This window comes from Drosophila mauritiana, chromosome 3L, assembly GCF_004382145.1.
Source record: "Drosophila mauritiana strain mau12 chromosome 3L, ASM438214v1, whole genome shotgun sequence".
In the NCBI taxonomy this organism is placed as follows: domain Eukaryota; kingdom Metazoa; phylum Arthropoda; class Insecta; order Diptera; family Drosophilidae; genus Drosophila; species Drosophila mauritiana.
Window position 1 is genome coordinate 1,148,455 of NC_046669.1, and position 25,773 is coordinate 1,174,227.

At 49.6% G+C, this 25,773-nt stretch overlaps 9 protein-coding genes across 12 annotated transcripts; 5 read left to right on the plus strand and 4 right to left on the minus strand.

The window, feature by feature from the left end:
- The first annotated feature begins 292 nt into the window (after positions 1–292).
- Positions 293–25,678, plus strand: LOC117139193. Of its 4 annotated transcripts, none has more exons than XM_033301363.1 (9): positions 293–810; positions 5,519–5,923; positions 6,019–6,276; positions 22,506–22,764; positions 22,829–23,004; positions 23,062–23,175; positions 23,229–23,417; positions 23,478–23,810; positions 23,870–25,678. In XM_033301363.1, exons 2-9 carry the CDS (start codon positions 5,556–5,558, stop codon positions 25,377–25,379), a joined length of 3,207 nt encoding a protein of 1,068 aa, XP_033157254.1. In that variant the 5' UTR covers positions 293–810; positions 5,519–5,555; the 3' UTR covers positions 25,380–25,678. The 4 variants fall into 4 exon arrangements, with proteins under 4 accessions (XP_033157254.1, XP_033157256.1, XP_033157255.1 ...); XM_033301365.1 differs by having other exon boundaries at positions 6,022–6,276; XM_033301364.1 differs by having other exon boundaries at positions 293–697; positions 23,870–25,379.
- LOC117139196 (ester hydrolase C11orf54 homolog) lies at positions 1,405–2,457 on the minus strand. The gene is made up of 2 exons (XM_033301369.1): positions 2,373–2,457; positions 1,405–2,288 (listed from the first exon to the last, which is right to left on the minus strand). The coding sequence occupies exons 1-2, from the start codon at positions 2,455–2,457 to the stop codon at positions 1,405–1,407; spliced, it is 969 nt and encodes a 322-aa protein (XP_033157260.1).
- LOC117139195 (ester hydrolase C11orf54 homolog) lies at positions 2,792–4,290 on the minus strand. Its single transcript, XM_033301367.1, has 2 exons — positions 4,048–4,290; positions 2,792–3,772 (listed from the first exon to the last, which is right to left on the minus strand). Exons 1-2 carry the CDS (start codon positions 4,130–4,132, stop codon positions 2,889–2,891), a joined length of 969 nt encoding a protein of 322 aa, XP_033157258.1. The 5' UTR covers positions 4,133–4,290; the 3' UTR covers positions 2,792–2,888.
- Positions 6,869–7,351, plus strand: LOC117139197 (lysozyme A/C-like). The gene has a single exon (XM_033301370.1). It carries the CDS (start codon positions 6,887–6,889, stop codon positions 7,307–7,309), a length of 423 nt encoding a protein of 140 aa, XP_033157261.1. The 5' UTR covers positions 6,869–6,886; the 3' UTR covers positions 7,310–7,351.
- Positions 9,976–10,480, plus strand: LOC117139201 (lysozyme A/C). Its single transcript, XM_033301373.1, has one exon. The coding sequence runs from the start codon at positions 9,998–10,000 to the stop codon at positions 10,418–10,420; it is 423 nt and encodes a 140-aa protein (XP_033157264.1). The 5' UTR covers positions 9,976–9,997; the 3' UTR covers positions 10,421–10,480.
- On the minus strand, positions 11,333–11,808 carry LOC117139199 (lysozyme A/C). The gene has a single exon (XM_033301372.1). It carries the CDS (start codon positions 11,794–11,796, stop codon positions 11,374–11,376), a length of 423 nt encoding a protein of 140 aa, XP_033157263.1. The 5' UTR covers positions 11,797–11,808; the 3' UTR covers positions 11,333–11,373.
- Positions 13,578–14,067, plus strand: LOC117139202 (lysozyme B). Its single transcript, XM_033301374.1, has one exon. The coding sequence runs from the start codon at positions 13,600–13,602 to the stop codon at positions 14,020–14,022; it is 423 nt and encodes a 140-aa protein (XP_033157265.1). The 5' UTR covers positions 13,578–13,599; the 3' UTR covers positions 14,023–14,067.
- LOC117139198 (lysozyme P) lies at positions 18,783–19,319 on the minus strand. The gene has a single exon (XM_033301371.1). It carries the CDS (start codon positions 19,317–19,319, stop codon positions 18,894–18,896), a length of 426 nt encoding a protein of 141 aa, XP_033157262.1. The 3' UTR covers positions 18,783–18,893.
- On the plus strand, positions 19,984–21,196 carry LOC117139203 (lysozyme S). Its single transcript, XM_033301375.1, has one exon. It carries the CDS (start codon positions 20,731–20,733, stop codon positions 21,151–21,153), a length of 423 nt encoding a protein of 140 aa, XP_033157266.1. The 5' UTR covers positions 19,984–20,730; the 3' UTR covers positions 21,154–21,196.
- Positions 25,679–25,773: the final 95 nt, after the last annotated feature.

Sequence of the window (25,773 nt, forward strand, 5' to 3'; positions counted from 1 at the left end):
TACGTATGCTATTATTCTTTTTTTTATCAATACTTATTTAATTCAAGTTAGTTTGCTCACTGCCTTTATTAATTTACCTTGAGCATCAGAAGCTTTTGGAAAGTGACATCTTATCCAAGGGCTACCGATTCTCGGAGTGCATGAATGGATAGAACCGCAGCTCGTGGAAATCCCCCAAACAAGTTCGCTATCTACGCGCCTGAAGAGCAGCAGCTCCATGTGGAAAGCCACTCCGACCAGCAGCGGCAGTCGAGCCATCTGATCGCGGACTTCATTCAGTCTGCAACTCGCGTTTCAGCCGACCAGACGCGGCTTAGAGCCAGTTAAAGCCAGGCCAAAACCGAAACTATAGCCAAAAGCCAGACGCGAAGCCGAAGTCGTCGAGCTGGCAAAGTGAAGATCGGTGGAGTGGAGTAAATCAAAGCGAGGCAGCTAATAAAAAGTGCTAATGGTGTGTTTAAAATATGAATAAACCGAGTATGCCCGAGCCACAAAAACGGTTACAACAACAACCAATGCCACAACCACAACGGCAACAATAACAAAAAGAGATTTTCTTTTTCGTGGGACGAAGAAATCGCATTTGCATTTCACCGCGCTGTTTGGTAGATTAAATTGGATCAAATCGAATCGATGGAAGTTCGGTGTTTGCTTGTGAGCTCGTCGCGGCCCAGAGTGGTGCTACTTTCATAAAAAGGTATCAGAATCTGGAATAGTGAATAAATAAATGCAAATATTGGAGACCCGTTAAGCAGAGCCGCGGAAGAACGAACAATAGGATTTTTAGGGAGAGTCCCCCGCCGTGAGTGGGTAAGTCTGTCTGTCTGTCTGTCCAAGTTCTGTGCGTCCATCTATCATGCCTTCCCTGCGATTTGTAACTGTCACAACAAACGGGTTGTTTTGGTTCAGCACTCCCGGCCGGCCAGTTGGGAAATCCATAGGATCGCTTTACTGGCTGAATTCGCCAATGCATTCGCTGTGTGCTCTGCATGGATCAAAGTTATTAAAGAATTAATGGCCAGCGGTGCAAAGAGAAAAACACAGATTGCTGCATGTTTGGGGCATTATTTACGGCCTGCTTAGCTAGACGTCCGTATCGCGGCTCTCATTAGGCCAAGCATGAAGCTCCAGAACACCCATCCCAGCCTGCCATCGCAGGTGCTATCCGGCCAGCTGACTATACAGATCATTTAGCCATCGATTTGCATCTCGAAGAAAGCGGCTCGGCAGCTCTAATTTTTGGCAATTACATAAACCCCATGCCCTCGGGGGCCTGTTCCACAAATGATGCGGCACCAACGAGCCATGAGCCGCACTTTGGTAATCTGAGGAGAGCAGACAGAAACCGAAACCATTTTCTCGAAGACGTTTATTTTCGGCAGGAACGATGAGCAGATAGATGAATCAGTCTCTGCCCAACTGATCGGTCGTCACGGGTCTGTCCACCCGGATCACTCTTTCGGCCACGTTCAGATAGGCCTCGTACTCCACTGTGTCCGGCGTGGTGTCGTAGTGGTAGTGGCCTCCCCAGTTGGCAAAGGAAAACGAGTGGAAGTGCTGCAGGCGGAGGTCCAGTCCCATGTCCTTGGTCACCAAGGTGCCCACTGCGTTGAGCTGGGCGGGCATTTCGTAAAACTTCAACCAGTTTTGGATCTGTTCCTGGGTGTGGATGGGCGTCTTGCTGAAATCCCGCATTACGTGCTGGTGGACACAGCCCCTCCTGACCACAAAGATTCCTCCCAAGCCCACCACCTGGTCTCCGTAGTGCCGCTCCAGACCCTTGCGAATGCATTCCACAAAGTTTTCCCCTCCAGTTCGCTGTTTTGCGGAAATTCGGAGCACTTCACCAGGTTTTCCCTCGCTGAGGAAGAGGTTTAAGATCAGAGCAGCACGGGGTTCGGTTTCGGGAATCCTTTCGAGAACACAGTCCTCATTCGCTCCCCTCACAGTGGCCGTGTAGCTTCCTTGGGTGAGTTCATCCTCTTCGTTTAGCGAGAAATTGAAGATGCCCTCGCAATTGGAGTGGCGAATGGGCCAGGGACCTGCTCCGGGTCCAACTGCAAAGATCTTTCCTGCTCCTTGGGCCCGCCGGGTGATCTCCTTCAGATTGTAGAGCTTATCTCGCTGCACCAAAGGCCGCAAATAGGGTGGGCCTCCTGCTTCCAGGAGAGTGGCCTTTCCACTCAGTCCACTCTCCACAAGGCCAAACTGGGAGTCCCTTAAATCCGGACAAGCTACCACACTTACATCTACGGTCCGAAAGTTCTCATCCAGAGCACCCTGTATGACTGGAGAGCAGGTGGAAAGCTTTATCTGACGTATCCGTTAGCTGAGAACTATTTTTATCAGCGATTCCACGCGGGAGTACTCACCTCTTTTCAGTTCCGAGAGGGGCGGCACATGGAGTGGCCCCTCCTCGAAGAGCAGCTGATCCGTTTGAAGGTGACTCCCGTTCATGGTATCTCTGCAAATATTTCGGTACGGGTTCAGGGACTTTCCTTGCTGGAGGTAAACTAGCGACTGACCGAAGCACCATCGTCTGGTTAAAATGTGTGATATTCGAACGACTGTCATGATAATGTTCTACTGATACAGGGCTTCCAATTTATATAAGTATGTGGTTTTCTGGTTTGAGTTTCTATAATGACCTGTTTCCAAAATAATAAAGTACTAACATAGAGACAGAAGTGTAGCTAAAGTAATTTTAGATTTTGTAAATTTGGTTGGCCAGCTGATAAGCTATTTTAGTATTTGGTATGCCCGACAGGGATTTGCGGAGATAAAACGACTGTTTCTGTTTTCGAGCTTATGTTTTGTTTATTTACTATTATTTATTGGGGGTTAGGGCAATGGAAAAGTCGGCTACACCTAGATACGGCAGATAAGATCTAGTCGCGTCCCACCTTGTGAGTGGCCACGGGCTTGTCCACCCGCACCACCCGCTCGGCCACGTTCAGGTAGGCCTCGTACTCCACGATGTCCGGCGTGGTGTCGTAGTGGTAGTGGCCGCCCCAGTTGCTGAAGGAGAAGGAGTGAAAGTGCTGCAGGCGGAGGTCCAGGTCGTGCTCCTTGGTCACCAGCGTGCCCACGGCGTTCAGCTGGGCGGGCATCTCGTAGAACTTGAGCCACTCGTTCACCTCCTCGTCGCTGTGGATGGGCGTCTTGCTGAAGTCGCGCATCACGTGCTGGTGGGCAGCGCCCTTCTTGATCAGGAAGATGCCTCCGAGACCCACCACCTTGTCACCGTAGTGGTTCTCCAGGCCCTTGCGGATGCACTCGATGAAGTTCTGTTCGCCAGTGCGCTGCTTGGCGGTGATTTTCAGTACCTGGCCGGGCTTGCCCTGGCTGAGGAAGAGGTTGAGAAGCAGGGCGCACCTGGGCTCTGTGTGGGGTATCTTCTCCAGGACGCACTCCTCCTGCTCTCCCCTCACAGTGGCCGTGTAGCTGCCGTTCGTGAGCTCATCCTTCTCGTTCACGGACAAGTTGAAGATGCCCTCGCAGTTGGAGCCCCGGATGGGCCATGGTCCCGCTCCGGCGCCAACGGCGAACACCGTGCCGGGGCCCTGGATCTTCCGCGTGATCTCGGCGATGTTGTACAGCTTATCTCGCTGCACGAGGGGCAGCAGGAAGGGCGGGCCTCCCGCCTCCAGCAGCGTGGGCTTGCCGCCCAGTCCACTCTCCACCAGGCCGAACTGCTTGGCCTTCAGATCCGGACAAGGACCCACACTGACATCCACATTGGCGAAGTTGGCCGCCAGGGCACCCTGTATAACTGTGGGGGAGGGAGGGTAACCGTTAGAGCTTTATCTCGACCTCCATCTAGACGAGATATGGCAAAAGCTGAGCAAAAGCTCCGCCGCCAATCATATGTTTCTGTTTCTGTTTGGGATTTGCTCAATGAAAACAGCAAGCACAAAACAAAAATCACAGAGCGCAGAACCCACCGAAAACCGGCTGTGGAAAGTTCGGCACCGTTCTGCTGAAGGTCATTTGCACATGGCACGTATTGTTATCTGTGGGATCGCTGGGAAATCCAACTAGACTCACCGTTCTGTAGCTCCGACAATGGGGGCACGTACAGCGGCTTCTCCTCGAAGAGCAGTTGCTCCGTACTGAGTTGGTTCTGGCTCATTTTGGCTGGAGGTGTGTCCTAGTTACTTTGCTCCTTATTGCGATTCTGGCCTCGTTCCGATTCAGGTTTGGATTCCTTTCTCTAGCCCAAGTATTCTAGCCGCGCAGTGGCTACCTACCGCTCGCTGGATCGTTGCAAACACGACTGTCTGCTGAAACCAGATGGGGTCTCGTTTTTTAAAGTTGAGTGCTCGGCTCCCGGTTTGCCCTATAGTTAACATTGCTGGTACGGCCGGCCGGTACAGGGTGCATCCGCCGATAAGATAAACTCTTGTGCCGCATTTAGTTTAATTAGAGTCGAGATCGAGTTCTTATGGTTCCTGCTGGGAGGTGGAGCGATCCATCAGCTCTCACGCTTAATGCGCATGTCAGGAAGGCGTATTTACGGTGCGGCTAATTCGCTACAGTAGCGCCTCCGTTTAACGACCTAAGTCAATGTGAGGCACGAACTTTTCCATGATCGCCAGAAAACTTTCCACTTCGTTGTCACTTTCGCTGCCCGTAAAGGTTCTATAGGGCTCGGACCCTAAAATAACTGGTTGCTGCTCCATTTGATGGCTCTCATTTACATATTCTCTGTCTATAGAAACCGCCAAGAAAGTTGTCGTCCCCAACTGGCCCATAAATAAAGCCCAACCAAATGTTTTCAAACGAATTGGTTGGTGGCCAATTAAGAAGATCTGTTTGTGGTAGGAATGGGTAGTGCGGTCCACGCAGAGCACCTTTCACTGTACCCCACTGATAAGTCCAGCCCTCTTTCGGTTGGTGTCCACTGATAGTGCCCGTGGTTGGGTCCGCGATCGAGTTTTGTCATTTAGCGGTCACGTTTGCTACGTCAGTGGGCCGCATCAGATAAGAGTGTGTGGTGTGTATGTGGTTTCCATCTAGCCAGAATATAGTTCAATTCGGGTGTTACTCGGGTCAAGCCGCAAGTGATGGGCAAACAAATCGCGCAAGGGCGCCAATTTGATGTATGGCCAGCTAATGAGGTGCAGATTGGCTGGCCTGGATTCTTTCGAATGATAGATAGCGTGCCATTAGATGTACCACGAAATGACAGCATCCACGCCTCGCAGAGGAGCACTCTGGTTGTCCAGGATCATGTCCAAACTGGTCCATGCAATCCATCATTTCGCCAATGACTGGATGGGATGTATAGTTTATCATAATTGCAAAGCCAGCCGAAGAGCCATCTACAGGCATTTGTTCTGGGACGACCCCAAAAGAACTCGTTGGTGACCCAATTCCGATGGCCACTTCACTTTTTTCCTCGCCGGCCAGTGGCAAACTGGTTGCGAGAACTGTGTCAGCTCCGATACTCGAACTCGTATTCGCATCCAGGCAGACTTCCAACTAACATATGTTGTCCGTGTCCATGTCACATTAGGCAATGTTTGACAGCCGCCAATCCGCAACATTGTAAGATGGGCAACCGCATTGCATCCAGTAGAGGCGCGGATGGGGCCGGAGAGGGAGCCGCCGGCGAGGGTAACTCCAGGTTCAATACCCGCCGCCGATATCAGCAGCACAAGAGGGAGTACTGTCTGCAGAACGAGTACCGATCGAAGACCCTGCCCGCCCGCCATCCGCACCACAGTGATCCCCACCAGAGCCCCCAGAATTGCAGCACCCAGGAGCGACTGGGCTCGAGCAGTTGCTTGGGAGCTGGCCAGAATGCATCCAACAACGCAACGCCGCACAATGGAGAGACGTCGAGGGTGCTCTTTCTGCTCTACTTGATTCACCGCACCTGGAACGTGGTCATGGACACGATGGACTCACGCACCAAGAGGTAAGACTTCATTTGTTCCAATTAGAAGATTTCAGAGTGCTACGACACTGGCTTGCAAGAATTGCTAACTAAATTTATTTTGTTAATTCTTCAAGCAGTCGTTCGGCTAGAGGAAATTCCCCCCAAAAAGAGGCGCCCGTGGATATTGAACTCCAGCAGCGGGTTCTGGATGAGGAATGCTCCATTGGCATCACCGACTTGGACGCCTCATCGTTCTGCTCCCAGTACTCGTGCTGCAGCTGCAGCTACTGCGATGTGGAAACCACGGGAACCCAGACCAATGTCTACAGCTCAATTGGCGACGACTTTTCCCTTGATTCCATGTTCGAGGCGGGAAAGTCGATGGTTGACAGGTGAGCAGAACCACAGACTATTCAAACCCCTTAGCCACGTAGCAGGCAGCTTTTGTCAGAGGTTGGTGGGAGATGCATTGCATACTTTTGGGCTGAACGCAATTCTTAGCAACCAAGTTCAAAGAAAAACGTTGCTTGAATTCAGGCTGAAAGTTTATTTGTCTTATATGAGCCAATTGGAGACATCTTTTTCGTTGTCACTAAATTTTGAAATATTGGAATGAGAATTTAAATTCATGGACATTCCAGCATTTCTTTCATACTTATGTGCCCCTTAATATAGTTCTGGAATTTGATACATAGTGAAAGTGATAGTGATAAGTGGTGTGCCCACTACAAAAAAACTAGACTGATAGTGATTCCACTTGAGTATCGGCGAAAGCTTGTATTTATTACGCATCTGTCAATTTGTTTAGCAAATCTGTTTGCTTAAAATACCCGGCATTCGAACCCTCTCGCAACTCAGCTAAATCTGAATTATCAATCGGTGCGCCCAAAATGGAGTTCGTATCAGTACGCGTGTGTGCGATAACTCCCTATCAGCGGAGGACTCGGCTATAAAATCGCGATGCCTTCCCTCCATGGACATCAGTTTCTGAACACTGCAAACATGAAGGCTTTCATCGTTCTGGTTGCCCTGGCCTGTGCCGCCCCAGCTTTCGCTCGCACCATGGACCGTTGCTCCCTGGCCCGCGAGATGTCCAACTTGGGCGTTCCCCGCGACCAGCTGAACAAGTGGGCCTGCATTGCCGAGCACGAGTCCTCCTACCGCACCGGAGTGGTGGGTCCCGAGAACTACAACGGCTCCAACGACTACGGAATCTTCCAGATCAACGACTACTACTGGTGCGCTCCTCCTAGCGGTCGCTTCTCCTACAACGAATGTGGCCTGAGCTGCAACGCCCTCCTGACCGACGACATCACCCACTCCGTCCGTTGCGCCCAGAAGGTCCTCAGCCAGCAGGGATGGACTGCCTGGTCCACCTGGCACTACTGCAGCGGATGGTTGCCGTCCATCGATGACTGCTTCTAAACCGATTTCGACCCTCAATAAAATGATTGCATAACGCCAGCATATCCTCTTTGAATTATAGTTCTGTTAGTAGCTTACATAGGTTAACTTGGCTAGTTTGTCCAAATTGGGTAATTCATTTCCCCTTAGTACTAGTACAAGTGCTTTTACTTTTTCCCCACTTCACTTAAAACATAACCCGAAGAATTGAAATATCGATGATTTTACGTTACCGAAATATTGAACTTATATGCCCCGGGAACATAAACCTATTATGATGGATGCTTTCAACCACTCTTCTTAACTGCGATTTCGATTCCTTGGTAGAGCCACTCCGAATTAGCGAAATGAGGCTCATTTCTAATGGGGCATGGGGCATTTCCACATTCTTGTAACTAATCACAGTTTGTGGTCGTGCTCTGAGAATCGAAGATTCCCTCGGGCGCCTGACAGTCTTCATTAATTCAGAGGTGTGCAGTTGCTACCGTTGCTCGCCAGCTCGAAAGTCTTATAAAGTTGGTCTTATACAACAGACGAGGGAGCACGCGCTCTCGTTCGCGCTCTCGCTCTCTGCACGATCTCTTCTTCGGCTAGCACTTCGGCTTGAAGCCTGTCTTGGGTTCAGGCCAAGTTTCAACTTCGGATTAGTTGGTGCGTGACTTTTGTTCGAGGCGGACGTGTAGATCGCAAGTGCGTACGTGAATCTCGGCTTTGGTTGGCAATTAGGCGAGCGATGGCTTAGCTAGATGTTCCAGAGGTCTAGCCAAGTTCAATCGACAGATCGACGAGCAGCCACAGTGGGTCCTGGCGATCCCAAGCGGTAGTGAACTTCCATTCCCATCTGCAATAGCTCCTGAACGTTGAGTGTCACTGACGATTACGCGATATGAATTTTCCTATTGTGTATTCTCGGAAGAAACGAGTTTGATTGGATAGAAAAGTGCGCTATTGGCCCCGGTCCCCAGCCCAGCCAACTGTCTTCCCCCACCCCGCGCGGCTCTTCTCGGCTAACAGCATCGCGAGTGGAGTGCATTCTGCTGCTAACGGTAAAACGAGTACTGGACCCGGCTAGAACTGGCCCCAACTGGCCTATTGCAGCATCTACCATAATAATAAGAGTGGTTCTTGCTCCGCGCTAATCTCCTCGATTTATGCCTCTGCCCGATGACGACGCAAAGTGCAGTGCGGCTGGAGTGGTAGTGGATGCTAGCCATCGAATTTGAGAACGTTCTGCTGTGGCCCAATTCGGAATCGTGTCAATTCGCTGTACTCGTACCTGGATTTCGGAGCAGGAACAGAGGCGCCCAGAGGGGATTGGCGAAATAGGTAAGCCAGTTTTCACCCAACTAAGCCAGAGGGTCAGGCTTTCGTTAGCCACTCGCTCGGAAGACCCACTTGGTCAAGATCCAGATGGGATCTGCTCTTGCCGCTCTTTCTGCCTTATGCGCATGCTAATGGGCTCCGACTTTCTTTTAACTGCTGCCCAAATCTAGATGTGTATGTAAATCCCCGTGTGGGCAGTTCTGACATTGAACTGTGACGCCCACACCAGCAGCAACTGGGATAGAAACTCTCGAGCGTTCCGAGAAAAGAACCCAAAGAAGAGGGGGCATAAAAGTCGTTAAGACTGGTGCGTGTGCGTTATAAAAGTATGAAAACAAATTACGTTTAACTGTACTCATGGAAATTGAAGTGAAAATTGAATTGGCAGCGGCACGAGACTTCAAAGTCTCCGGAGCAGCCCCAATCCGAGTAACAATGCCACTTTGTCCAGATGCGAGAAGACAAAGAAGAGCCCACAAAAGAAACCAGATTGTAAATAAATAAATAAATAACAGTCATACTCGGGCCCAAACTGAAAAATGAAAAAGCGACTGTGTGCCGCACTACAGAAAAATCTGTTCCGGTCTGATTTAACAATTGTTAAACAGCTTATGCATTGGCCACGGTCTGGAGTCCAAAGGGAGGAGTACGAGTAGGTGGCTAATGGCTACACGCAACCCAGCGAGTGGCCAACTTACTTTCAGCCGTACCCGAAAAGAAATTTCTTTCTTCACGCGATTTTGCGGTGGCAAAGCCATTCTTTTTGCCACCTCCTTATGGACTTAGACTTCCTTCTTTCAAAACTGCATCACAGCCACATTAGTCAGTCCATCACCAGATGTTGGACACCTTGACGGGCCCTGACAAATGAAGCAATTGCCTGCTCGGCACTGGGATTGGTATTGGGTAACCGCACTGGGGCAATAATGGCACGGAGGGGCCCTGAGCCCCGGGCCTTTGTTAGACCCAGACTAATTGAAGCCAATGGACCACCGAGCCGAGAGGCTGAAGGGCCATAATTGAGATCTGAGATCAAAAGGGCAATTGGCCAGACAAACAGTCCTCCGTATCACCAAAGCTGCTGCCACCAATTTGCATCCATTCAGAGCAGGTGGACTTGAAAATTGGAAGACGTCAAAACAACTGCGAGGGGGTTCACCGTCTAATTTCCGTAAGACTTCATTCATATTATCAAATACTCCACTCGAATTATCAATGGAATTATCAATATGGTCCGATTACCAAGCGATTCTTTGCGACACGTCCAGATTACCCGCACCCATCAATACTGTGAAAATACTCCACAGATAACACTTCCGCTCGATAATTTTCCGGCTATAAAAGCGCACTGTCCACAGGGATCCCACATCAGTTTCAATTTGAATCATGAAGGCTTTCATCGTTCTGGTTGCCCTGGCCTGTGCCGCCCCAGCTTTCGCTCGCACCATGGACCGTTGCTCCCTGGCCCGCGAGATGTCCAACCTGGGCGTTCCCCGCGACCAGCTGAACAAGTGGGCTTGCATTGCCGAGCACGAGTCCTCCTACCGCACCGGAGTGGTGGGTCCCGAGAACTACAACGGCTCCAACGACTACGGAATCTTCCAGATCAACGACTACTACTGGTGCGCTCCTCCCAGCGGTCGCTTCTCCTACAACGAATGTGGCCTGAGCTGCAACGCCCTCCTGACCGACGACATCACCCACTCCGTCCGTTGCGCCCAGAAGGTCCTCAGCCAGCAGGGATGGTCCGCCTGGTCCACCTGGCACTACTGCAGCGGATGGTTGCCGTCCATCGATGACTGCTTCTAAACTGATTTTGACCCCGATTAAAACGATTGCATAAAATGAAATCTGCTGTTTCTGAATCCATTCCATATTTGTAGTCAAAACTGCATTTAGGGTAAAATGCTCGACATCTTAATTTGGCTAATCAAATTAGATCACTTGCTGCATTCTTCAAGTGAACCAAATTGGGTTTCACTTTTATAGTCTACTGGCCTTTATGGCTTCACTTAATTGCTGCGATTGTTCGAAACACTTTCCAATCTGATGAACAGAATATGCTTAATTTAAATTGGCTTATCTGAGTGATAAAGCCATAAATATCAGTGCGAAGCTAGAAACTTGGCACAGCCAGCATAAAATATATATATTTTCGCCAATAGAAAGTAAACTTAATGCTTCGCCTGACAGACAGCTAAAAATGACAGCGGGTCAAAGCCAAATAATATGCCAACGCAGACAAATTCATTATAAGTCCAATCAGCTTCGACTTGAGGCCCGAACCAGTCAAACTGGTAGCTCAATGACTCCAAATTTAAATATGCAAACACCACCAGCACATAATGCAAACTTCCGTCTCCAATGCGAAAGAACTTCAAGTCCGGCGAATAAAAAATAATGTCATAACGATTATACTGATTTTTGAGCCTAGGGCCTCCTCGAAATCGAGCTCACGATAGGCGACTATCAAACGAATTCGAAGCTTACAGCCCTAGGGCACAATTGTGGCTTGGAAGATATCAAAATTAGGAGAAAGCTGGTCAAAACAAAGGAATTAAGCTCTTAACTCGCCTTTGTTGCAAATCGGCGAAGCGAATTCCGAACGCAGTAAATACAACTCCAGAAATCTATGATATTATTCGGAATAGTTGTAGAGAAAGATGTGGCCGAATTGAAAGAGGCTTTAAGTTTAAGATGCCCAACCATGTTAAGACAGGATTTAGTTTTATGCAATCGTTTTATTCGGGTTCAATATCGGCTTAGAAGCAGTCATCGATGGACGGCAACCATCCGCTGCAGTAGTGCCAGGTGGACCAAGCGGACCATCCCTGCTGGCTGAGGACCTTCTGGGCGCAACGGACGGAGTGGGTGATGTCGTCGGTCAGGAGGGCGTTGCAGCTGAGACCGCACTCGTTGTAGGAGAAGCGACCGCTGGGAGGAGCGCACCAGTAGTAGTCGTTGATCTGGAAGATTCCGTAGTCGTTGGAGCCGTTGTAGTTCTCGGGACCCACAACTCCGGTGCGGTAGGAGGACTCGTGCTCGGCAATGCAGGCCCACTTGTTCAGCTGGTCGCGGGGAACGCCCAGGTTGGACATCTCGCGGGCCAGGGAGCAACGGTCCATGGTGCGAGCGAAAGCTGGGGCGGCACAGGCCAGGGCAACCAGAACGATGAAAGCCTTCATGATTCAAATTGAAACTGATGTCGGAAGGGAGCGTGGGCCGTACTTTTATAGGGCGGTATTATCTTAACTGGTAGATCTTCACAATGTTATTATCTCAAGTGCGCCCCGAAGTCTTTAGCTACTTTTATTATCGCAAGTGCACACGAGACAGTAAATAACTGGCTATTGCAAATGGCCAGGCGCAAGCTCATCAATCTACATCGCTTATCAGCACCTACCAAATGGTTCCAAGCCGCTCCCTGAAGATTCACGAGCATAGACGTAGCTAAAAAGTAGATTAGCCCCATCCCAGCCAGAAAGACCCTTGGGTTTTTAAAGCAAGTGGTATTAATTTTCTGGCTTAAACGTTGGCTCTTCGAGCCATTAACCTTGTTAGCATCTCCGCTAGCTTTTGGAGTGGGCAATTACGAGTCGTTGGTGGGCAGAAGCTCCACTTTGGTGCACCTGAGTGAGCTGTATCTGGACGGAGAGTGCGGGCTGAAAGAACTCTATTTGGTGCGGGCTGGTTCATCTCTTGTAACGGGCGTGCGTTCAATCGCCGAGCCACTGGCTCTTCAAAGACCCCAAGGCTACCACACATCATCAACAGTCACAACAACCTGGCTGCACATTGCTTTCTCGGTGGATGAAGCGGATGGAGTGGATGGAGTTGGTCGGACTCAAGTACCGAGTCTGTCTTCGAGTCAGACTCTGACTAACGACCCGACCACAAGTATGCAAACTGCGGGCTGTTACATTAACCCCATTCGCGTCCGCGGGGAGGGGCTCTTAGCGGTACTCCTGGGGGTTACCAGTGGGCCTAAAACCAGGCGCCTCTGGTGGGGGCAGGTTGGGGCCCAGATTTCCACTGATTTGTGCAATGCCAAGAAAGTTGTTAACCTTTCGCGTGTGGCTAACAGCAAAGACAAATGACAAAAGGCTTCTGTGGAGGCATTCGAAAGATGCCAGTTGCGAGATTTTTGGAAGGTAGGAAGGGGGGAGAAGGGGGAAGGGAGGCCCCAAGACAAAGTCGTTTCAGGTGGTTGGAGCTCTCCAGTTTGCCAGCGTGACCTTCTTAGAGTCCCATGAATTATAGATGAATTCATAAATGAATGCGCTAGTTGGTGAGCGAGTGGAGCGCTCATCGGCGAGATGAGTTGTATATTCTTTTGTCGGCGGAGAATGCTGCTTATCACTTTTACTTTTTGCTGATTTATTGAATCGCCGCTGTATAACTAATGACTTTTCTATCCCCGAAGTGTGTCAGCTAACAGTTCTGACCAAGAAGAATTTTCTGACGACCAGACCAGACCTCATTGCATATGCATGAGTTCTCTTTGGAACTTTGTGCCTGTGGATCTGACAATCGACCCAGGCCAATTAAACCTCATTTCCATACATTTTGTCGCTAATTGTCAGCCGAACTTTGAGAACTTTTGGGAACTGTTAGGATAATGGCCGAGAATCTTCAAAGATGGTACAAGAAGCCGCCATAGCTGTTCTTCCGCTCTTAAAACGGCTTTCCATCCCATTTAAAGTAATCGCAGTCACTCGAACTAAAAATGGCCAACGTTAAAGAAATCTGTAAACAAACTTCGCTGATAAGGCTGCGTAACGTATCTGATTTGGAACCAATCGCTACCCCTAGGTCCTTATCGCTGAATTTTCATGGCTAATGAAGGGGCGATTGACAGCCGCAATATGGTGCTCACCTTATCACGGTTGAGTACTTATACGTTCTCCCTAATAAGGTGCTGATTCAGGGTATATAAGGGGTCCATTGCGAGGACCTCTTCATCAGTTTACTGTGGTATTCAAGTCAAAATGAAGGCCTTCATCGTTCTGGTTGCCCTGGCTCTGGCCGCTCCCGCTCTTGGGCGCACCATGGACCGTTGCTCCCTGGCCCGCGAGATGTCCAACCTGGGCGTTCCCCGCGACCAGCTGAACAAGTGGGCCTGCATTGCCGAGCACGAGTCCTCCTACCGCACCGGAGTTGTGGGTCCCGAGAACTACAACGGCTCCAACGACTACGGAATCTTCCAGATCAACGACTACTACTGGTGCGCTCCTCCCAGCGGTCGCTTCTCCTACAACGAGTGCGGTCTCAGCTGCAACGCCCTCCTGACCGACGACATCACCCACTCCGTCCGTTGTGCCCAGAAGGTCCTCAGCCAGCAGGGATGGACTGCCTGGTCCACCTGGCACTACTGCAGCGGATGGTTGCCGTCCATCGATGACTGCTTCTAAACCCATTTCGACCCTGAATAAAAATTTAGCTCAAAAAACTATTCATCCTTAGTCTTTCTATATCGTTGCTTATTCAAAATACAAATTTTGGTGTAAAGGAACACACGGTGAAATTGAAATACTAATTTCACCGTGTGTTCCTTTACACCAAAAGATACGCAGAAATGAACTTAACTATTGATGAATGTGTCAAATTTTGCAAGAGCAGATCACTTTCTAAGTTTCTGAATAGAATATTATTGGAATTCGCTAATCAACTTGAAAGCGTCTCTTCGGCAAAAAAGGCATTAATATATGCGACAAAAATAAACATTTTTAAAACAAACAAAGATAAAAGCATCGGTTGTCCATAAAATTAGCTAGTTGCTGTTCGCAACTCTTCACCAAAAGAAAGTAAACTCGAAGCGCCGACTGTCAGCGGGTCAAAGTCAAAAATAACCTCACCTAAGCATATTCATTATAATTCCATTGAGCTTGGACTTGTCTTCTCAACTATGTACGTCCAAAACCAGAAAAACTGGTGTCTCTTGAGTGCAGAACGCGACTATGACACTTTGAAATTTAATGTAAGGAGTGCCAAAGCCAAACTTCCGTCTTTTGTACTTCAAAAGTCAAATACAAAGCTTCAAAAACAATAATGTTGTATCGCTTATAGAAATTACTAATAGCCCAAGGTGTCCACGAAACAAAAATTGTGCACACGTTTTGCAATTTTTATCGATTGGAATCTCAGTGCCTTGGGGTGTAATTCGGATTTTCAGCTGAGAGAAAGTGAAAATAGTAAGATAAACATATCTATTCATCCTTAATTCATCTTCATTTCAAATCAGATACAAACAAGTAGAAACTGAGACCATTGGATTGAAATAGCCAGCCATTAAAAACTTAATGACTCTTGTTACAAGAAGAACCTTTTTAAATCTTCGATAGCATATATAGCAATTATAACCCTTAAATATATCAGCAAAGAAGATCTGCAGAAAAATCCCCGATTATTATAAATTAGATGACATTTTGAATATGGTATATATTAAAAGATATATCGCGTTGTACGAACTGATTTTATCAGGATTAGACGCTTTCTTCTGGCCTTCTATATTTTTGAATCTCCATTCCCAAAGACAATGATATATTAAGACATGGGAATTTGGTTTCTCCTAACATCGATCTAATCTGGAGACTCGACATGTTCCTTAAGATTACCACACACATTACTCTCTGGCTGGTGATATATTAGATCATTACATTTTCAGATATTTCTTCGTCTTTATAAGCTAACAGTTCTAAACTTTTCCAATGGCTGCGAGATTCTTTGGCTGTGGTCTTTCTCCACACGCTTTCTAAATGCGAGAAAATCGAAGAAAGAGCACCAGCTTCCCTTCGCTTCCATTCGCCTTTCCACAGGCCGATGACTTTGGGTTGAACCGGTCAATGAATTCTTAATGTGGCCCAGCACAGTGGGCAATAAATTATACAAGTAGCCATGTCTCTCACTCCGGTGATAAACGTACTTCAGCTGGGCACCACATCCCAGCTTCTTAGAACGGGAACGGGCACCCAGAGATCGGCCAAAGGAAGTGGTAGAGTGGAAACGCACTGACAAAGGCCCTCTGGCGGGCGGGGTTGTGGGATTGATCACCTGGGGAACAGGCTGAAACAAAGCAGGAAACCAAAGACCGGAAAATTATACTCATGCCATTCCTGGTTTCCTCTGGTGGATAGCTGGATAGGAAAGGAATGGGTATGGGTATGGAGAGGGGGAAGGGGAAGGGGAGCAGTACCCACCAGAAGACCCCTGGTAAACAGTGTTTCCTATAATCTGAGCACATTAGCACAAGTCGGCCTGGAAGTGCATAAGTAATAGGTAATTGCCCCGAGGTTGAGGTTCGCCGCCCTCTGGAGCGACATTGCGTGGGTCAGGCTAAAACAATTGCTGGAAGTCACTCTAGCGTTAAGTTATGATGGTCCACAGATAACCACACGACGTTGGAAACGACTCACCGCAATGGCAGGAGGAGGGGGTTTACACTTGGTTTGTGGCCCATCTAATTGGTCTGGGGAGCGTAGATGACAGACAGAAGGAATCTGGAGGAGGGTTGCTTGGGAAACGGGTTACTGGAGAACTAAAGCTGTCAGAATTTAACGAATATCTTAAGGAAGTGTGAGCTGCTTTTGTGTGGCGCAATTAGTATGCATTCAATTCACAAAGGAGATACAGGACCTATATAACAACAAGTTAATGCAAAGGGCCTTAAAAATCCCCTTACATATCTGAGATGAGATAGTGAAGAGCCAAAATCTTGAAATGGACTCTCGAAAGCCCGTCGAATTTAACAATTCATGTGATTTGCACTCCGATAAGGTGCGTAATTAAATTATCAATGCTGCCCCTCCAGCCGACATATCTCCAGACAATTTTCCACTTGGCATGGACATGGAACCAATGCCACAAATGGTGCAAATCGCGTGGTCCGATAGCGGATATCTCTGAAAACCGTCGGGGGTTCACCTTTATCAGCGCACGAGTTCCTCGAGGCTCTGAATCGAATATGGCCGAAAGCCACTGAAGCCAAAGTCTCATCGACGTAGTCGCAGTTCAATTTTCCACTTAGCGGAGTCAACAGTGTGTGGACGGGACTGCCGGAGATCGCTTGAGTGATCTTAGTATCTTGGTTCTGACTGTCGAGAAAGCCGGGATCTGGTTACCAGGCATGTGACGAGAGAGATCGTCGTGGACGAGGTGAGTCCGCTGCGGATGCGCAGGCCCTGGCTGAACTTGCTCAATCCCGGAATGATCGCATTACTGTTTTCCGCCCGGTTAAGTTAACATGATCTTCGGGCTCCATTGTCAATGGCAGGCCAACTGCGACGCTAGACGCTAGTGACACTACTTGGCCCGGTCCCAGGTCTGAGCCACTTTCGGCATCAATTACCAGCCACAAGCTCGGCGCACAAATTATAAACATTTCCCCCAAAAGCCCCAAAACGCAACTGTGTCAAAAGGCGAGCTCCACGAACTGCGATATAGTTTCAACGAAACATAAACCCTAATTATATTATTTGACAGCTGGGGCCTGCTGATACATAACCCCTGGCGGCCAACGAATCTCAGTGAAAACTGTAATGAGCCTCGGAAAATCTTTTCCCAAAAACAAACCCACCGAAGAAAACCATTTTAATTTAGAGTCAAGCGCGAAGCCGTCAGGCATGACAGTACACTGAAAACAAAATCGGACTTATATCAAATTGAAACTACAATTTTTGATTAGTTGAATAAAAAGAAGAGCGAAGATGGAAGACAAGTACTTAGCTCAGGCAGGATAAAAATGTAAATTTATCAGAAAGTACTTTCAATTATTCTAATATTTTCCTATATTTTTCTCGGAGTGTACCATCAAAAAGATGACAAAAGTCGGCGATGGGCGATGGCATCTCGAATCGTAGCTCAGGGAGCTGACGGGTCTGGGAAATCTGGTAGGAATCTCCGTGGAGAGATCTCTGACAGCTGAAAAGTGGCCACATTTCTCCCGGGACTGCCTGTCGGTTGCTAAATTCTCCTAATGGTTTTATCTCTCGGTGAGTGTGGGTAAATTTCAGCCAGCGACAAATGGCACAGCACCGAAATGCAAATGGCGAGAAGAAATGGCACTGCCATGAGAACTTCGCCTCTCGAGCTGTCAGCGGTGACTTAATCTCTGGCATCATCGTCAGCGCCCGAGTGCCGCACAACAAGGCAACGCAAGCCCACATCCGATCCCAAAGACTGGGTTCCAGATCTTGGCCACATGTCTGCCGTGTGTTTTGCCAAGGCTTGTGTAACAATTTGGCGAGGTGTCGGCTCAGCGCGAGAAGAGAAACTTTCCCATTTCCACGGAATCTTCTTAGCCTCATGAGCTGTCCGTCGAAATGGTGTTTGGCGGAGAACCCGCCTTGATTGGGAAAGTCCGAGGCTGAAAGGCTGAGTGGCGGTGAAGGCCGAGAGGCCGAAAGCTGGGTATCCAATGTGCTGTGTCCAATCCGCGGAATGTCGTCCAAGCGACACCCTTGAGAAGAGCGCTACAAATTAACACATTAGGCTCTGGGCTTTGGCTCCAACTTGTCTTTGCCTTTTGCCATCTTTTGCCATTTTTTGCCATCTGGCCAGGCCTAAGCGAGCCCCAAATGGCAAAGTTGATCTCCGGCGATTAGCCGCAAATGGCAATCCCATAGACCTACATCGTGTCCACGTCCCCGCTCTGCCATAGATGCAATTGAATCGAAATTGTTTCGATCCGAGCCAAAGTCCGTTGGCACTCGCCGCCAGAGCGACTATGAGTTTTCAGCGCAGCGGGCATGATAGATAAACGCCGCGATAACGGCGACTTTTCATACGTAATTTGTTTTATGCCTGGAAATTAAATTAACTTGTTTACCAGCCATTTGCCATCTACTGGTCAAGACTGACGCTCCGCTTTGCGGCCGTAGTGTCTAATAGATCTCAGTCGCTTTGGCCAGGCCAACTGTCATAATGACTCTGTTATGTGTGGGCCATTATATAAAATTTCACTTTTCGCCGCTCGTTGAGCCAAAAAGGCTCTCCTATTTCCATTTCCATCGGAGACAGTTTTGCAATTGCTGAAACATCACGAGCCAATTACACTCGAGAAATATGAGTCTCAAAGTGCATGAACATCGAAAAAGTCAACGAGGAGTTATATGACTTATAACACTAACTGGCAATTGTTCGACTTTATCCGATTAAGATGTCTTCAGCTCACAGATACTTTGGCAAAAATATCTCGAAGATACATTTTTGTATTTCAAGCAACTCTTCTTCTCATCTTCCCTTGGGAACAACTTTCATTTACTATGAGTGTGGGGGGGGGGGGGGACTAGAAACAACTGTTGATCGAGGGCAGGGATCCGCTGCAGTACTTCCAGGTGGACCAAGCCGTCCATCCCTGCTGGCGCTGGATCTTCTGGGCGCACCTCACGGAGTTGGTGATGTCGTCGGTCAGGAGGGCGTTGCAACTCAATCCGCACTCGTTGTAGGAGAAGCGACCGTCGGCCGGCTTGCACCAGTACTTGTTGTTGATCTGGAAGATGCCGTAGTCGTTGGATCCATTGGAGTTGGCCGGCCCAACGACGCCGGTGCGGAAGGAACTCTCGTGCTGGGCGATGCAGGTCCACTTGGCCAGCTGGTCCCGGGGAACGCCCAGCTTGGACATCGCCCTGGCCAGGGAACACCTATCCATCGTTCGGGCCTGGGTGGCGACTGCCGCCAGAGCCAGGGCGCAAATCACAAGGAAAGCTTTCATCTTACTGAATTCACTGATATTTCGATGAGCAGTCGCGAAATATTTATAGCCACGAAGAGCATTCAAGTGGTCGCAGTTGAGTCAACATGGTAGAATCAGCAATCAGTACTGTTTACCCATCATTAGGGTGCAAATAAGGTGGCTTTCCCATACAATGTCGGTAGTTGAATTCACTCTTTCGTTGAATTAAACTTCCACCAACTACAAATCCATGTGCTTCTTAAGTTCTTATCTATAGGTTACCCTATCATTTGTTTACCATTTTAGCAACTAGAAATCACTCCTACTATGGTTCAAATCGAGTACGTCACTTTGAGTACCCCCAAAAATACGGAAGTGTTTAGCCACCTGATATGGTGGTTCCTTCACTCTCGAGCGGACAATCCACGCATTGAATACGTCGAAGTGAAGCGTATCTCAGCTTTGTGCGTAAGATTCAATCCATTCGGTTGAAGTCGGCTGAGGTCTGTCTTCCATCAGCTATTCGGAATATTTATCTCTAATACAGTAGGCATTGCATTGTCTTGGCCATTCCGCGGTGGGTCCCTGCTCACGCAACTTGGGTGGGGTTGCATGTGGGGGCTAATTATTCAACGTTATTCATTGTGCGGCATTCGAGCTATTCGAACAGTGCAAACTGCGCTGCATGACTACGGTTGTGGCTGTGCCAGCAGCTCTTTCTCTGGCCCAGACGAATTCCCATCCCGTCTGTTGCACGGCCCAAGTTTAATGTCCGACTTCGCAGTGGTTTCATGGCGAAACAGCTCCACTTGACTGCAGCTATTAGCCCCCGGTCGTGGTCTGGTTTTATGGCCGGCCGAAAGTGTGATTAATCATCTGGATTACCACTTGGGCGGCCCCGGAGCTCTATCTTTTTCGGCTACTCGAACTCAATGGGCTCTTGGCAGCTCAATGGGCCAGCCCCTTCTAAGCCAATTCAGCCAGCCAATTCAGCGCCATTGTTGATATAACAGCAATTATGCTAATCAGCTTGAAGGCGCGTCGAGGCCTCTACCTTTCTCCTACATTCAATGAACTTCAGACACAATCCAAACGATGACGAAACGAGGTGAGCACCTGGCATTCAGTCTGCACTTGATAGTGCCTAATCAGTCCAAAGCTCTGTGAACCCCATTTGGCCTGGGCAGCCTAAAACTATGCAGCAGCAGCACCTGCAGCAGGGTTCTTTTGTATTCTTTGAGATGGAGCCCAGCGATGTACCCGTTCTGCTGATAAAGTTGTTTTGCTCCTCAATGAAATATTTAAATCAGCCTACCTTAATTATATTGCTATCTTTAAGTGTTTCCAGCTAAACGGCTGATAAGCAGGCGACAAGTGGGTGTTCGGCTTTGCATAAATAGCCAAGTCAGAAGGCCTAGCAAGCCAAAAAGTTTTGTTTAACCCCATCAACATGAAGGCTTTCTTTGCTCTGGTGCTTCTGGCCATTGCCGCCTCTGCCCTGGCAGGTCGCACCCTCGATCGGTGCTCCCTGGCCCGTGAGATGGCCAATCTGGGTGTTCCCCGCGACCAGCTGGACAAGTGGACCTGCATTGCCCAGCACGAGAGTGACTACCGCACCTGGGTGGTGGGACCTGCCAACTCCGATGGCTCCAACGACTACGGAATCTTCCAGATCAACGATCTGTACTGGTGCCAGGCCGACGGACGCTTCTCCTACAACGAGTGCGGATTGAGCTGCAATGCCCTCTTGACCGACGACATCACCAACTCCGTCCGTTGCGCCCAGAAGGTCCTCAGTCAGCAGGGATGGTCCGCCTGGGCCGTCTGGCACTACTGCAGCGGATGGTTGCCGTCCATCGATGAGTGCTTCTAAACTGACTTCGACCACAAATAAAATCACAAAGAGTACAAGCTAATTGCATAGTCTATGAACCGACCGAAACCCACTTTCAAGACATTTAAACCTTTTTTAAACAGTCGCAAAGCAAAGCAATCATATCTTTAGTGTCCAATGCCATGATATACTCTCAATCCATGACCCTGCCCGAGTTCTTCAACAAGGTTACTCGGGACCATCGCGGGACCAAACACAATCGGTTGGACATCTATTGCGGCTAATGGAGAGCACTCTCCGAAGCCATTAGCCCGGGGCGCCATTTCACGGCTTATCAATTCCAGTTTTGTGGAGCAGTTTTCAATTTCTGTCTCACAAATTGATTTATGCAGATTTCAGAGCCCGAACCCCGCCTCCTGGTTTCTGTTTTGAGTGATCTTTCAACACGGTTCGCAGCTGCCGTTCAGTTTTGAGTTTCTCCTGTCTGCGGCCAGTGGCTGCTGACATTGATCGAAGTGTTTTTGTCTGAGCTGCTGTGGGAACCTCATCCACACGGCTAGATGCCCCAGTCAATCAGTCGTTTCTGTAGCCTCCGATTGGGAGCTGCATTGAGGGGCTGCGTGAGGGGCACAGGCGCACCTGACGAAAGAATCATATTGGACCCACTCCCCGGCATAACTGGGCATCGGCGGTACGTGACTGATGGGCTGATTGATACCGGCTGAGGTAACCCACCTGAGTGGCACGTCATAACCACCCGAACACAATGGCATATGCGATTTGCATAGCCACATGTGAACCGTTAACCCCTCATTGTGGTTTAACGGTACCCGGGCCTCGAGAGGGGGAACTGCAAGCCAAGATGGTCGCATCTGTTTTAGCTGGCTAGTGAAAGTGTCTTTATTTCTAGCATATTAAAATGCTAATTTTCACATTATTTTGTTCACGCATCGAAGGCAAAAATCGAAAACAAATCAGCGACTGTCGCAGATCAAAACTCGAGTCGGTCGGATCGCTTAGTGGCTAGGAAACAGGCCCGCAGCCCACTTGCGAGCCTGGGTGTCGATCTGGGTGTCGTTGACAGCGGATATCTGCGAAGGCACCTGTCCAGACAGCACGAAACCACAGTACCACCTCAGCCCCAAGTCCAACTGCATGCAGATAAGCCTCGGCTCAAAATGTTCAATAAACTTAACGGCTTGTTTTTCCGGTGCGTTACGTGGTGGCGACCCAAGCTCCATCGACTCCGACTCCAACTGCGACGGCGACTACCAGCTCCCAACTCCCAACCTCACAACCACTTTTTAAATATGCAAATTCAAGTTCTCCCATGTCAAGCACGTACATTAATTGACTCCACCCGATTGGTTTTCCCCTTCCAATTAACGCAGCGACAGCTCGACACTGCAGCGACACCATCCGCAACCCCGTCACCCGGGACAGGCGGGACAGCTCCACCTCGAGATGGCTCCCAGTGTGTGCGAGATGGCCGGCCAGGGTCAAAGTGGTCCGGTGCCCCCGCAGAAAGCAGGCGGATCCAACAGCTCGGGCACGAACAAGTGCGGAGCCAGCAGCCTGAATGGATCCCTGGCCTCCTACAAGATCGGCGGCTCCGAACAGAGTTGGCCTCAGGCCCCAGTTTACAGCAAGGTGAGTGGGGGTAGCTTACCCACAGCATATCCAAGTGGTCACCACACATGTTCTCTGCACACAGGAAAACCAGCGTCCGCCCGTCTACAATCCCGAGGACTACGTGCATTCGCTGAGGAAGTTCATCAAGGCCAGTGGATCGGCCAAAAAGCTATCCATATATGATGTCTGCACGGGTCCGAGTCCAAAAGAAGAGGCCTCCAGATCGGCCACTCTGCCAGCCAAGCACTCGGAGTACAAGTAAGGACTGAAGCGCATGTTCCTGACATATTTCATTCATTTTGTTATATCCAACAGATCTCCCATTCCTGCTCCACCAGAGAACGATAGAGAGATGTCCCTGCGTCAGTTTGGCTCCATTACGGATTTGTTGACCAAGTTACGAGCTGATCTGCGGGTGTCCTTTCCCAGGTAAGATCAATTTAACCCTTTCGGCGATCTTTTGCTTACGATTTCCCTTCCAGCTTCGTTCAGGAGTTTGTGGGCACTCCTGCGGATGGAATAAGCCACTTGCTAGAAGTCCTGCGCGCCATTCAAATGGCCCAGGCCAGCAATGCGCCTGCTCCAATGCCAGGAGCCTCCAGTTCCTTGGCCATGACCAGGAATCCCCAAAGCTATCAGCGCCGCGCTCTGCTGGACGAACTGTCTTGCCTGTGAGTTTCCAACTCTCAAAGTGCTCTTGCAAAAGTGACTAATCTTTTAATCCCATCCAGGCAATGTCTGAGCATCTGTTGTTCGCGATCTCTGGATGCCATAGCCCGTTTGGGAAACACACCCGTGGGTCTCATGCCACTGGCTTCCTCGGCCACGGGTCAGGGCATCCGAGCTCGAATCCTGGCGCTCCAGTTGCTCGCCTCCGCCTGCGATCGCCAGCCCTTCGGAAGCGGCAGTGGTGGTCAGAAGATAGCCTCGGCAGGACACACAGCGGTATCGGATGCCATGTCCACTTTGAGATTAAGATGCAGTGAGCCAGTTCGCTTCCGTTTGCTGGTCGGCATCCTGAACAGCGGCGGTGGTTCGGGCGAACTGCAGTGCGCGGGTGTTAAGTAAGGGAATCATTTGTTATCAGTTTAAGAGATTACTGAACTTTTTTAATCTTCCCTAGATTTCTCAACACGTTCATTGAGAGCGCCGTAAGCATTCAGCAGCGTCTGTACATCCAGGCTGAGCTCTTCCAGGCGGGATTAGATGCCAGCACCTTGGCTCGTACCATCTCCTCCTCTTCGCCCTGGTTGGATGCTCTGAAGATCGAGGTGAAGCGCTTCAACGAACTCCATATCGACGTGGACCAGATGATAACCCGGGCAAGGGATGCGGAGCGGGTGCGCAGCCAAATGGTGATTCTGGAGCGAAGGGTTCAGATTCTGCACGAGGAGAAGGCCGTGCTGACGTCCATGGAGCGCCGACTCCAAGAGCGATGTGCCGAATTGCAACGTGAGATCTTCCGGCTGCAGGGCACGCAACAGCAGTCTAAGTTCAAGCCCGTAGAATCCTCGCATCAGCCAGTGGCCCTTCCTCGGCAGGTACCACCACCCAAGAAAAACAAGCAGAACAGTTCGGAACACGAGGACGAGGGTATCAGCAGTTCGGAGACGGGTGCATCCCTGAGTCCAGTGCCCATTCTGGTCCTTCCCTCCAAGGCGAAGCCATCGCGAAAGGTTGTCGAGGAGGATGAGGACGATGCCGCAACCATTGAGGATGTCATCGAGGAGCTGGACAACATTGTAAGTGAGGCCGAAAAGCAGATCAGCAGCCAGACGAGCAGTGTAACCCGGCCAAAGATGCGGCACCATCGTCCGGTCGAGAAGGACATTGTGCCGGTTAACATAGTACCACAGCCTCCCAGAAAATCTCGGTCCTTGGCACATCTGGTGCCCCGCACCGATTGCTCCGATCAGGAGGGATCCGACTATGGAATGGTTCTACACCAACCAGCAGATCCCGACGCCGCTGAGCGACTAGCGGCCATGCAGGGCTTTTTCGATGAAGTGGACTACGATGCTCCAGAGACGGATCAGCCGGCCGCCTACCAAATGGAATCACCCACGCCGGACATGCCAGAGGCGAATGCCACGGCCACGGCGTACAATGCGAGCACAAATCGGGAGTTGCTGGACGTGATCATGAATGCGCGGCATGACGAACACGATCCCACAATGCAGGCCCTGCGGAAAAGTGTCCAGGATGCGGCGCCCGTGCCGATTCCTCATCACCCGGTGAAGGTCAAAGCCCCGGCACCACCGCCTCCAACTCCGCCAGCCCAGCAATTTAACGGGGTCTTCTTCATGACCGGCATGAACACACCTCAGAAGTATCCCAAGCCAGACATCTCGGCTGCCCTGCAGGCCAGAAGAGTCACCAAGAACGTGGAGCGTCTGGAGGCGGTCTTCGCCTCAGCGCATCCGGAAGCCCTCAACGAAGCAGCCATCGGACGGGAGAAGTCACGCAGCAATCAGCAGATATACTTCACCAGTAACCTGGCGATGAGGATGCACGATCACTCTGGCTTCGCCAATTCCAGCGGTGGACAGATTCAGGGTCCAGCCCTCCGCACTCGATCCCACACCCAGGGGTCCATGTCAAAGGTCACGGATCTGCCATCCGGCCTCTACTAAGCGATACTCCACTAGATACTCTTAGAGATTCCAGAGACTCTCCAGCTCCTGTGCAATAGCAACCCACTCCTAGGTTACAACAGCCCATCAGATCACCGTATTTATAGAACACTTAATGGACACTTAATGCATTATAAACACGTTTCTTATGCAACATCTCGAGATAACTGCAGCCCAGACTAGGTTAGTTACGGTGGCAGCTTCAACCGGGTATCTAGCCAGTAAGACTTAGTATCGTAGTTCATGTCTAGACTAATTGATTATTTTCCATTGAATAAAGTTTTTAATCTAAAATAAAACCCTTCTTTTGGTTATTGGAAGCCCAGTACATAAATCGAGTACTTAAGAGGCAAGGTAATACGTTTTCTTGCCTGCTAATCGCTGGTCAGATTAG